Raw genomic sequence first — 13,730 nt, forward strand, 5'->3', positions numbered from 1 at the left:
ATGGATATTGAGGTCGCGACTGGTTCTGGCAATCTCTATCTTGAAGAAGATGAGGATTTAGATTTTGAGGATCTAGCAGAAATAGAGGATGACATGGTGACGACTAGCACCAGGTCCTTAGTATTTTGGATATGGATTATGACTGCTCTAAGACTTAGTTTATTTTGGTTATGGAATTATCATTCTAAGTCCCACCTTTTTTAATTAATAGTTTGTAACTTACTAAACTCATTATATGTAAATGAAAGTTTAGTATCTATATTTCTTGAATTGTTCTGGTATACTATAATTATTAAATTACAATTTATATTATCTCATCTCATCATATTAGTAAAACTTTTGTGAATGGTCTTATTCATGAAAAAGTTTTAATTTATTTGTACATTTTTATTACTTATTATATATAAAATTTAATTTATTTATTCCATTTTTGTACAAAATAATTGTGTAATTTGAGAATTAAGAATAAGTATGTCATATAATCATCTCATAAGAAATGATTTCCTAGAATTTCTATAATATTTTATATGTTTTTCAAAAAGTTAAAAGGTTGAACAACTTTTGTAATTTATTCTCAAGTATAGCTTATTCTTGGTTAGATATTATAAGTTACCTTTGAACAACTTCAGATCCAACCTTATAGTAAAAAAATTAAGTGGACAATTTCAAGAATTGGATACGAAAGAAAAGCATGTTAGAAATAAATTGAATAAATAGTTCTATAATAATTCAAATAGTACTTTTAAAAATAAAATGTTGGCAAATTTTCAATTTATTATTATATTAATTTTATTTATAGAAAAACATAGCTTCTCATGCACTTGAATACTCAAGGTCAAATGTGATGAAATCTCGCAATTAATAAACAATAGAGAAAAGAATGATGCATATGAATGAAAAGAATTGAACAGAGTCATGCAATAAAATTAATGATTCATTAAAGCACTTGTCTCCAAATTATAAAGAATATATAAATAAAACATTAAATTATCACAAATATTTAGTCTTGAATAACTTTAGGAATGAATAAGAAATTAATACACTTGCATTGCCATTATACCAATAATCCTTACTAATAGAAAGTAGATGAAAAAAGAAGTAAGATAACGATTTTTTTTGGGACAAATAAAGAATTTTGTGGTTAAGTTATAAAGTCTTATAAGATTGAATTAACACATAGTGAAATGAGATAACAAATTTATTTAAAAAGTGAATTACTTTTAAGTTAAATAGACTTGGTTAAGATGTCGATAACACAAATTATACCTTTAAAATTGTGAAGTTTCCGTAATAAAATATTTAAAAGTAAATATGTATGTATTTCAAAAGTTACTTTTACACTTGAAATTCCCATTAGTACTTTAAAAAGATTGTTTAAGTCTTCTTTAAAAAGTGAAATGAAATTCATAAAGTGTATCTTTCTATCATTATTCGAATAATAAAATTGTATATATCAATAATGGTTTTAATATAATTTTGGTTCTTATAAACTTTTTATTAAGATTTAATCTCTTAAATATTAAGAAGTTAAAATTTATTTTTGTTAACTTTTTTTTATCAATTATTGAGCTCACAGAGAATCATCTCATCGTTATTATATTAATATTATGTTATTTATTTTTTTAAATATTTTATTATTTAAAATTAATATTAATAAATAAATTTCTATATATATTTTAAATATTTATAAAAAATTCACATAAACTTTCTCTTTTCTCTCCGCAACACAATCACAATAATTTGATTTCACAATATTTTTTAACGAGGTATCAAGTGATAGTACTTACTAATCTTGGAATTGCCATGGCTACTTATTCACATTAGTAGTCTATGATCGTTTTTTTAATAATAACGTGAAATGTGTATTGAATCGTAATAATTTTATTTTAGGAATAATAAAGGTGATTTGGCATGAATTGATCATGACTGTTTTGGGAATATTGTGAAATTTGTTTTGAAAATAATTTGACGTAGTAGTTATTGACTTCAAGGCTGCTAAAAATGTACTTCTGTACTATTTTATATATTTTCGTAATAGAGGTGAGTATGTGCTGCTAGGAGTGACCATAAAGGAAATTGTGCACTAACATTTATGTCTCCGTTAAGGGAGCATGTACCTATGGTACTAGTCAGACTATAGACATATAACTCCTAATCTTCAACCCAAAATTAATAATATTGGATAATTAATTACTACAGAGAGAAAACATAAATAAAAGATATTGCAATGGTTGTTAGTTGTTGATTACTTGCGTAATCATTTGAGCAAATTTTTATTCATTTTAACATTAAGTATTACCTTATGATATGATTTGAATGTTTATACTCACCCCTTTTTCTATGTTGTGTCAATTAAAGGTGTTGGACCAAATTCACAAATAAAAAAAAAGTTTTCTAGTTCCTTTCACATTTTGCAATCCTAATTTTCATGGATAATATACACAATCAGAATACAAAAGTGGAAGGAAATATTATAGGTCACTTTATGCAGATATCATTGATGAAGTTTCATAACCTTTGAATGTATTGATGTTTGCATACTGAATTGCTAGAACAACATCATTCATATCAGCAAAAGCAATAAAATCCTTCATTTTATCAGCATATGATTCGAATAGAACACATTCAATCTTTAGCCTAAAATACAAAATTATCAATTCAAAAAATATAAAAAATTATATATTATAGATACAAAAATATAAATTAGATATACTAACATACTTTTTCACTGAAAGTTCTATGACAATCATTTTAGATTTAGAACTATTCTTCACAATATTTGTCATATTTCTTACTCGAGTAAAAATAGCAATTACATCTGTATCAAATAAATGTTAGCATGTGGATCAAAATAATATTAACTATAAATGCAAATCCAATGTCTTTATATGAAAACATTACGAATTAAATAATCTGTGTTGCACTTGTTATCAAGTATATCAGCTAAGGATATAAATGATAAACTTAATGAAGGAATGTCTATATTTTGAAGAACTCTTACTTTAGTTTCATAATAAAAGTGGAGAAGATATTTATCTTGCGTTATTTTATACACCATTACTTTTAGCTACAACAAAATAATACATCTAAAAATCTTATTATCTTTTAGCAATTGGTCAAATCTATAAATAAGAGTTTTCTTAAGAAAAGTATGAATGATGTATCAATTGCAAAGAGCTTCGGTATTTTAAAAGATTGATCTACGATTTGGTTATTATCAGGTTTGAGTAAAGAATGAAAATATTCTCAAGACAACTTTCAGAACTCGCTATAGCCACTAAGTACATAGTTATGCCTTTTGGTGTGACTAATGCTTTGGCGATATTCATGGATTATATGAATCATATCTTTCATCAATATTTGGACCAGTCTGTAGTAGTATTATCAACGATATCTTGATTTACTCGAAGAACCATGAAGAACATGTTGAGCACTTAAGGATTGTTCTGCAAATTTTAAGTAAGAGGAAGTTGTAGGCAAAGTTCCTGAAGTGCGAGTTTTGGATATCGCAAATACAATTTTTGGGACATGTGGTATCAAAGGAAGGAATCATGGTAGATCCAACAAAAGTGGATGATGAATGCAAATTTTACTATGTTTTTAAGTAGTTTTCTAGATTATTTTTGATAGAAAATATAATTTGGAAGGTGAAAACTGTACAAAAATATATAAATATTTAATAAAGTCAATATTTGTCTTTAATAATTCAAATTGTGTGAATTTAATAGAATTCTGTTGTATTTTTGTTAGTTTCGCAGGAAATTCTAAGCTAAGATTCTTGAGGATAAGGATTGAAGAAAGTGGAAGATTTGAGCTTAAAAGATCAAGAATCAAGTGATATGTGCTAGGTGTAGCAACTTTGGGTGCATAGTGTTTAACACTTTGAAGAAGGAAATCCATAAAGATCAATTGTGTAACAACTCTAAGTGCTGAAAGTTACCACTCTAAGAACAGAATTCATGAAGGGTCTTGCGCGTCAACACTCTTGCTAGTGAAAGTAGCTACACCCAAGGCTAATTTGTCTAGAAACCTTGCGTGTAAACACTCTTGCTACTAAAAGTAGCTATGCATAGTTGCGCGTAACCATTCTTCACACTAAACACATGCGCGTGGACACTCTTGCTATTGAAAGTGTTTATGCAAAGCATCAGAATTTGGGAAACTGCTTTTAAGTGTTAACTTTGGGCGTTTAAAGTTCCTACTTCAGCCTTAGAAGAAGAATCTGAATTATTCATCACAAAATGGAAAAAGAAAAGTAATACACAAACAATTATGAACATATACATATTTTTATGTTTTCTTTGTTTAGTTCAGCAAGAAATATGATACAATTCAGCATATGAATCAAGAGGTGAACCACTAGGAATTCAATTTATCAAGAATTGAAGGCATTCATGTATGAAAATTCCATGAGTTCATCAATCTCCATCAAATTCAAAAAATATGTCCCTTATAATCTCTCTCATTCTCAACCAATTGCTCAGTTTTAACAATTAATTTCAAACATCATGCACTTAAGAACAACAATGAACATTTCTCTAATTCCTCAACTTAAGAATTCTAAAATCAGAAATGCAAGGTTGGATAAAGATTTACCTAGATTGAAGGTGCATATGCAATGTAGAAGTGATGTAATTGGTTTGATACCCAAAAAAATTTGGAATTAAATGCTCAATGTTAAGGGGAAAAAAATAGAAAGCAACAAAAAAATGATGAAGTATTTATGTGATTGTGCTAAAGCATGTAACTACTCTTGGTAAGAAGAATGGATGTTCCAGCAATTATAACAACCCTTGCAGACCTTTTAAGCTTGTGCCTAACCACTTTTTAGGCTCAGAGTGGAAGTTCCAGTAAACTACCAGTTTCACTGCCAAAAGCAATTGTAAAACAACCAGAAACTCAAATCATGCAGAAAAATAAAACTAAAAACCAAAAATTGAAAAAAAAATGAAACGAAAAGAAGTGTGAGTTGCTTCTCACAAAGTGCTCTTTTAACGTCACTAGCTTGACGCCTATTGATCTTTGATTTCAAGAGATAATTTTGATGATAATGACTCTTGCTCTATCTTTAAACGTTTTTCCTTTTTCTCACCAACTTGCAACTCTTCATTTAATTCAGGACTTAAGAGAAATAAAAGTGGAGGGACTTCCAGCAGTTTGATATATTCATTAAGCTTCTTTCCCTCCTCTTTATCAGCTTGATATGCCATTGCAACAAAGACTTCTGTTATAATAGGATGATCATTCTCTTCTTCTTTCTAGTTTAGTTCAGTTGTCGTCCTCTAAATTTCCTTTACTTAAAAGAGTGAATTTTCCTCTTTACAAGTTGTCATGAGCTTCTTCTTCAGCATTCTTTGTAGCTATCTTCTCCTCCTCTTCTTTTATATTAGAAACCTTTGCTCTGCTTCTTAATACGACATCATGGCATTGCTCCCTTGGATTCGCAATAGTATTGCTAGATAATCTATCCTCATCCCTATGTGCCAACTGTTATGAAATTTGTTCTATTTGAGTCTCCAACTTCTTCATGGATTCCTTTTGATTTTTGAAGTTGGACTGTGTAACTTCTATAAATTATAGCAGTGTTTCCTCCATTTCATTCATCCTTTTAGACAAAGATTTTGAAAATTGTGGCTCTCTTGGAGGTTGAGATGAAAAAGCTTAACAATATGACCGTGGAGGCTGAAAATAGGCATAGGACAATGGTGTTGCTGCAATATCACTTTTTTGTTGCAAGACTTTGTTGATTCCATTGATAATATAGTTGACTCCTATTGGCTTGATATTGAGAATTAGAATGGAATGGAAGTTGAGACCTCTGAAAATCACCCAAGTAATTAATATGTTCTTAAGGTTCTGGTGTAAATACATCACATGCTCCATTCATATAATTTCATCCACAAAAATCACATATCAAGTAGCTTGTTTCTGCAGCTCCAGCTTGAAAAGTATTGATTTGTTGAGTTAAGCCTACAAGTTGTTTAGAAAGTAATTGATTTTTGATAAATGCTTTCTATACTTGATCCTACATTGTAATTCATGAATGATAATTGAGAGTTTTAAGCTATTCATTGAGAAAATTTACTATTATTAATTTCATTTTATTCATATTTCAGGAAAAAGGATCAAGAAGTGAAAGCCTTAAAGATGTCGAGAATTGAAGAAAAAGAAACCAGAGATATACACGGGCAAGTACATGCCCGTGTATATGAGCGTGTATCTCACTGGTCGCGTCAATTGAAGTGTATCATCAAGACCAGAGATGTACACAGCCAGATACATGGCCGTGTACATGAGTGTGTACTTTTATGGAAAGCTTTGAAGGGCGTCTATTAGAAAACAGAGATGTACACGGCCAAGTACATGGTCATGTACTTGGGCGTGTACTTTTACGCGTGTCAGAAATTTAACTTTTGCGAGAAAATTAACCCTAGGATAATTCCTATAAAAGGAGAACTGAACTCAAACCTGGGGAGGCAGTTTTTGGAGACGAAAGACTCAAAGACGGCAGGAGGATAGAATCAAGCGTTTTAATTCATCTCTTTTGTAATTTTAATTTCAAGATGTTTAGTTCTAACTTTCCTTTGAGTATCTAGACGTAATGAATCCTAATTGACTAAATTTTCTAGAATTCTTCTAATGCTATTTCATGTTCTTTACTCTTGGGTTTAATTGAGTAGTATCAATTTTCTCTATCTTGTTTTCTTGTTTGAATTTGAGTAAAATTCCTGCATGAAATTAACATTGCTCAATTAAAAAGACTTGAATGTATTTCTAGAGATAGAAAGACGTGAGTTTTCTGTATTAGGATTAACCCTAATTATGGAATTCATAATGAACTTAATGCAACCTAGGGGTATTAATTAAGGAAGAGATTCCGATTAATCAACTGAGGGTTAGGAATCATTATCCTTGAGAAAGGTATTGATTTAATTTGGAATTTCCTGCAGCGATAAGGGTTTGGAACTAAGTAGTTGAAGAAGAATTTCAGTTATTTGGACACTTAGGGGGATTTACAGTCTAGATACTTGCCTTTTTACATTGAATACCTTTATTCATAATTTTCTATAATTTATTTTCACTAGAATATCTGTTCCTTTTAATTTATTATTCTTTTACTTTTAGCAATTTCATCAACAAGGTTTATTTTTCATATTTATTAACAATTACGCAATTAAGGAAAAGTTTCTTAATAACAGTCCCTGTGGATATGACACTTGGTACTTTAATTTTAATTTTAATAATATTACTTCGACAACGGGTACACTTGCCCAGTGATCAGATTTTTACACACCAATTTTTCATTTGATTTTTGGTTGAACAAAGTCTCAAGTGCCTTTGCTTCAAATTCTCCCTTACTTGCAACATGCCTCTCGGTAAAATTCTAACACATGCTGGTTACCATCATGTCAATTAGTTGCTGAGCTTCCTCTACAGTTTTATTATCCAATGAACCTTCAGCTGCTGTATCTACCATGGTTCTTGTGACAACATTCATCCCATTTTAGAAAATTTGGATTTGCATCCACTCTGGAATGCAATGATGAGGACATTTTCTCAACAAATGCTTATATCTTTCCCATGCATCATAAAGAGATTCACTATCTTGTTGAACAAAAGAGGTGATTTCACTTCACAGCTTGGCAAATTTTGATGGTGGAAAGTACTTAGTTAGAAATTTGTTCACTAAGTCAGCCCAAGTAGTGATGCTTCTTTGTGGTTGAGCTTGAAGCCAACATTTAGCTTTGTCCCTAAGAGAAAAGGAAAATAATCTCAAGTGAATAGCATCTTCACTTACATCATTGATACAAATGGTGTCACATAGCTGTAGAAAATTATAAAGATGCAGATTGGGATCATCTAAAACATTTCTAGAGAACTGATCTTGTTGTATCAATTTTATCAATGCAGGTTTAATCTCAAAATTGTTTGCTTCAATTGTTGATCTAACAATACTTGAATTATAATCTTGCATAGTTGGAATGACATAATCTCCCAAGGTTCTTGTCCTGTTGTTTTCAGCGATATTGTTCTCTTTCCCTAATGTTTGGTTCATGCTTGGTTCTTCAAAAATGGATGTTATCTTCTGCACTTTCCTTTGAAACTTCCTTGCCTTTGCTTTACTTTTTAATTGCTTAAGAGCCTTGTCTGTATCTAGATCAAATAATAAAGTAGCTTTATTTTTTGTTTTTCCTTGTATGCAAAAAGAAAGTAAACAAAATATAAATGAAGTTAGAAAATTATGAAGACGTAAAAATGAATTATGCAAAAAATTATTGCAGAACATTGCAGAAAAGTAGAACTAAATGCAAAAACAACAATGCATTATGTATAGAATTTTGATAGTTATGCAAAAAAATGCAAAACAAAATCATGCAGAATTCAACAGAAAATGATGTAGAAAACTTAAAAAATTATACAGAATGAAAATTACAATTATGCAAAAGAATGAAAAATGAAATTATACAGAAAATGTGAAAGAATACAAAAAATTTATGCAGCAAAGATAGTGCATAAATTATGCAGAAAACTACACAAAATGAAAAAAAAATGCAAAAAAATTAGAAAGCAAAACAACAAAAATAAATGCTCAATCTAGCTATCTCTCTGCTACTAATGATATTGAAAGTAAATAATCCCTGGTAATGGCACCAAAACCTTGTTACAAAGCTGACAGAACACTAACTAGCAAGTGTACTAGGTAGTTGTAGCAAGTAATAAAATTTGGAATTCAGTTTGAGTCCCAAGTATCGTCCTCAAGGATTAATTCTACCAATTACCATTTCACAAATCAATAACTAGTTGAGCTAAACAAATTTTGGAGTGTTTTGAGCATTTGCAAACAAAAGCAATAAAGTGTATAAATAAGAAAATTACAACCAAACAGAGCTACCAATTTTAGTAATGAAATAAATGTAAATAAAGTTAAGATTGATTTTACCTCTTTATCAAGTGCAAAACTGAAGTAGGTATGAACTCTAAGTTCCTTAACTGATTGATGAACAATTTTACTTATTTAATCAAAAGACAATCCCTTGCCTGAATGATCCTAATATTCAATTAACTACCTTAATTCCTTAGGGGTAAATCAATCAAATATTGCATTAAGTATGAGAAATTAAGAGATCACAAGATCACGAATTCTTATCCCTAAGATATCCATAACCTTGACATTCAATTCAGATATGAGAAATTAACTCAACTTCCATTGATGAAAATCCTCTAGGTTGAATTCGAATGAATAGCTAATCAAGAATTACATTACAGAAAGAATTAAACGTTCAATACAATCAAGATCTTAAAATCGAGATCCACAATCAATTTACAATATCAAAATCGGATTCATCAATCCATAAGGAAAAGAAATCAGAACATGTTCCTAAAAGAAAAAGAGAGAGAAAGAGTATAAGAAGAGGAGCTGCAAAATTTCTTCATAAATTCAATCCCCAGCCTAATTCCTCAAGTTCCAGAGCTTGGAAGTCGCCCCCAATCTCCCTCTCTAACTCTTTTAAGGTGTGAAAATGAAAAAAAAAAAAAAGATCTCAAGTTTCTAAGCTAATCTCTTATTTATAGAATTTCCCGCCTTTCTGGCGTGATCACTACTTTTCAATAAAGTAACCACGCAGAAGCCTTTTTTGTAACCTTTATGACTGGAACAATCACTTTTGTTTATAATAGTGGCAACACAGAGCATGTTTTTCCCTTTGGTCATGCGCATGTTCACTTTTATTCACAATAGGATCCAAGTGCAGCTTGTTTTGCTAGAAGGCTCTCTGGAACGATCACTTTTATTCATAAAAGGAGTCATGAGCAGCTTGGTTTTCCCTTTGGTCATGCGCGTGATCACTTTTCTAAAAAAAAATAATAAGCGCAGCTATCCGACTTGCGCATGATTACTTTTCTGAAAAATAATGATCACGCACAAGTTGTTCTTCTCACCCCATCTCTAGAACAATCACTTTTATCAGAAATAGTGATAACGCAGGATCTCTTCTTCATGAGCATGGTTACATTGCTAGAAAAAGTGGTAACGCACAAGTCAGTCCCTGAACTTAGGCTCTGGAATGATCAATTTTCTTAAAAAGAGTGATCTCGGCCAACAACTATTATCTCTTAATCCTCTAACCTTATTATCTCAGCTCAAAGTTCCCTGCAAAACTAACAAAATTACATCAAAATTATATTAAATTCACACAATTTAAATTATTAAAGATAACAATTTACTTTATTGAATATTTATATATTTTTGTGCAATTTTCACTTTCCAAATTACATTTTTTATCAAAAACAACCTAGAAAACTACATAAAAACTTAGTAAAATCTGCATTTATCACTTGTGAAGGTGGAAGCGAAAGCCCGATGGCCAAGAACGACAAATGTGACGAAAGTCCATAGTTTTCTAGGGCTAGCTGGCTATTATAGGAAGTTCATTGATGGATTTTCTAAAATAGCTTTCTCTTTGACGAAGCTGACCTGTAAAGCGAAGGAGTTTAAGTAGAGCAGAGAATGTGAAGCTAGTTTCATAGAGCTGAAGGGGAGGTTGACTTCAGCACCTGTGTTGGTTCTGCTTGACCCAAAACAGAAGTTTGATGTATATTGTGACATGTCTGTATATGGACCTGAGTGTATTTTGATGCAAGACAGAAGAGTGTTCGCCTATGTTTCGAGGCAATTGCGTCCTCATAAAGTCAACTACCCGACACATGACTTGGAGTTAGTCACGGTGGTGTTTGCTCTTAAGGTATGAAGGCACTACCTTTATGGACCAAGGTTCGAGGTGTTCAGTGATCACAAAAGCTCGAAGTACCTGTTTGACTAGAGAGTTGAACATGCAGCAAAGGAGGTGGATTGAATTCCTCAAGGACTATGACTTCACATTGTCTTACCATCCTAACAAGCCAAATGTGGTGGCCGATGCATTGAGCAAGAAGTTATTGCACATGGCGGCAATAATGGTGAAAGAGATGGAGCTAATTGAGGAGTTTCAGGACATGAAAATGGCTATGAAGGTAAGGCCAAGGAGTCTGTATCTCGGGACGATGACGATCCATAATGACTTCTTGGTCCTCATCTGAGATGCTCAGCAAGGGGATGATTTCCTGCAAGGCATGATGAGGCAGAAGAGTAAGGGGAAGGACTTGGAGTTCCTCTGTGATGAGAACGGGGTAATCAAGTTTCAAGATTGTGTGTGCATTCTCCAAGTGGATGAGTTGAAACAAATGATACTTGAGGAGGTGCATAAGAGCATAATGAGTTTCCACCCTGGTGCAACCAAGATGTATTAGAACCTCCGTGAGAACTTCTGGTGGAATGGGATGAAGAAGGATGTGGCCGAATATGTAGCCAGATGTCTAACTTATGATAAGTGTCATATTTTAGTAGTTGTCAATGTACACTTTGACACTTATTTGCTTCCTTTTCACATAGTTTGCACTTAAATTTCATGTAATTTATATTTTAATGCATTTAAGTCATGTCATTTAAATTTAGAAACTTTATCCTTAATTTTTTAAAATAATAGAAGATATTTGATCCACTTTTCTTGTGCAAATTTTCTTAAGGGCAAAGGCTTAATGAGGTGTTCACATTTATAGCTTTATATTGTCTTCAACACACCCTTCATATGCCTTATTTTGAGAGTTTATACCATTTCTCATTGATAGAAATGATTTGGGCTTATTTTGCGTGAATGTTGTAATTTTGTATTTTGAGCTTTTTTGACCTCTATCAACTTTTTTGGCCATATCTTTTTCTACAGATATTATTTTTGGCTAATTCTAGTTCTATTAAATTCTACACATTCGGGGCTTCAAAATGCATATGTGATTTGCTGGATTTAGAGTTGTTTTTTTATTTTTTATAATTTTTTAAAGATGAATCTGATTTGTTGGAGTCACCCAGAATTTAAGTCTCACTCAAGCGAAAATTATCTCGCTTGAGCGAAAAATGCAGAGTTTAGAACAAATTTTTTGTTGTCTTCTCGCTTGAGCAAGAATTCACTTATTATCCTACAAAAACAAAAGATTCAGCTAAAAAATGGGGAGCCAGAGCGGGCTTTGAAGCCCTAGCACATCTTTGACCTAATTTTGGAGTGCAGAGCAAGAGGAGAAGCGTGGGGAAGCAGTCATATCATTGGGGAACTAATTTCTATCTCTTTCCCATGTATTTTTTTATTGTTTTGTGTGCCATAAACGACTAGAACTCTAGAAATTAGATCTAATCTTCATACTCTGAATATTTTGGTATTTTTAATATATATTTGTTTATTATGATATTAATACTTGTTTCTACCTTATGGGGATTGATTTATGATTCAGGAATCTGGGGTGAGTTGGGAAACTACCTTGGATTGTTACAACCTTTGGAGATCCCCTAAGTGGAAGTGGGATAACATTTCCATGGACTTTGTCTCTGGCTTGCCAAGGACCAGGAACAACCATGATGCTATTTGCGTGATTGTGGACCGATTGACTAAGGCTGCACACTTTCTTCTGAACAACATGAAGTACAAATTAGAGAAACTAACAGACATGTATGCGAGGGAGATAGTCAGGCTGCATGGAGTGCCGAGTAATGTGGTATCAGATAGAGATCCAAGGTTTACTTCGGGAGAGCTTATAAAGGGCGTTAGGCACTAAGTTGAAGCTTAGTTCAGCTTACTACCCACAAACCGATGGTCAGACTGAGAAGACCATCCAATCCTTAGAGGATTTGTTGAAAGCTTGTATGATCGAGCAATAGAAAAGTTGGAAAGAATGTCTACCGTTGGTGGAGTTCACGTACAACAATAGCTATCACACTAGCATTGGAATGACACTATTTGAGGCTCTATATGGATGGAAGTGTAGGACTCCTTTGTGTTGGTATAAGACTGAAGAAATGATTCTGTGTGCACCAGACATGGTCCAGAGACAAAATGGGCAAATCAAAATGATTAGAGAGAAGACGAAGGTTGCACAAGATCGGCAGAAGAGCTATTATGATAAGAGGAGAAAACCTTTAGAGTTCCAGGTGGATGACCATGTGTTTTTGAAGGTCTCACTGGGGACCGGAGTTGGGAGAGCACTAAAATCTAGAAAGTTGTCTCCTATGTTCATTGGACCGTTCAAAGTGCTGAGTAGAATCGGTGCTGCAGCGTATCGAATAGCATTACCTATGAATCTCTCAAATCTACATCTGGTGTTCCATGTCTCTCAAATCAGGAAGTATGTGTTGGATCCCTCCAACGTGATTGATCTTGACCCAGTTCAGGTAAGGGAGGACTTATCCTACGATGTGTATCTGGTGAAGATTGCAAATCATCGTGTTAAGCATTTGAGGGGCAAGGAGATCTCATGGGTGACGGTGATATGGAGCTCGAGTGATAAGGGAGATGCCATATAAGAAATAGAGAGTAGAATGAGAGAATTGTATCCAGAGTTATTTTTATAGTTTGGTTGAATTTTGAGGATGAAATTCCCTAAGTGAGGGGAGAGTTGTAACGTCCTGAGTTTTATAAATTATTTGATTATTAATATGAATATGTGGATTACTAATTTAATGTGCAATTGATGTATATAATGATATGAATATATGTGTGATGACATGGATGTTGATTGTGGATTGATAATTGGGTGTGTTTGAAATTGATTGAGATATAGGCAAAATGTGTGTTGTAGGGACATTCTCGCTGTAGCGAGATTATGCAGAAACCAGAGTGCAGTTTGGTATGATATTTTTGCTGTAGTGA

The 13,730-nt window shown here is 32.3% G+C and overlaps 2 protein-coding genes and 1 non-coding gene across 3 annotated transcripts; all 3 read left to right on the forward strand.

Annotated features, from left to right (window-relative positions):
* On the forward strand, window positions 1-12,639 carry LOC113849594. The gene is made up of 5 exons (XM_027479603.1): window positions 1-96; window positions 10,584-10,742; window positions 10,837-11,010; window positions 11,086-11,235; window positions 12,319-12,639. Exons 1-5 carry the CDS (start codon window positions 1-3, stop codon window positions 12,637-12,639), a joined length of 900 nt encoding a protein of 299 aa, XP_027335404.1.
* LOC113851759 lies at window positions 7,536-7,642 on the forward strand. The gene has a single exon (XR_003502324.1). It is a non-coding gene; the product is annotated as a small nucleolar RNA R71 (small nucleolar RNA).
* Window positions 12,640-12,811: 172 nt separating the features above from the next.
* Window positions 12,812-13,384, forward strand: LOC113849595. The gene has a single exon (XM_027479604.1). It carries the CDS (start codon window positions 12,812-12,814, stop codon window positions 13,382-13,384), a length of 573 nt encoding a protein of 190 aa, XP_027335405.1.
* The last annotated feature ends 346 nt before the right edge of the window (window positions 13,385-13,730 follow it).

The sequence above is a fragment of the Abrus precatorius genome, unplaced genomic scaffold (assembly GCF_003935025.1).
Source record: "Abrus precatorius isolate BTA unplaced genomic scaffold, Abrus_2018 Scaffold9, whole genome shotgun sequence".
NCBI classification, from domain to species: Eukaryota; Viridiplantae; Streptophyta; class Magnoliopsida; order Fabales; family Fabaceae; genus Abrus; species Abrus precatorius.

Excerpts from the sequence above, each read along its gene's own strand:
- LOC113849594 (XM_027479603.1), top strand. The coding sequence starts at position 1 with ATGGATATTGAGGTCGCGACTGGTTCTGGCAATCTCTATCTTGAAGAA. Across the intron at positions 97-10,583 it reads CAGAAATAGAGGATGACATG|AAGTTTGATGTATATTGTGA; the intron begins GTGACGACTAGC and ends GACCCAAAACAG. Across the intron at positions 10,743-10,836 it reads CGGTGGTGTTTGCTCTTAAG|CAAAGGAGGTGGATTGAATT; the intron begins GTATGAAGGCAC and ends TTGAACATGCAG.
- LOC113849595 (XM_027479604.1), top strand. The coding sequence starts at position 12,812 with ATGACACTATTTGAGGCTCTATATGGATGGAAGTGTAGGACTCCTTTG.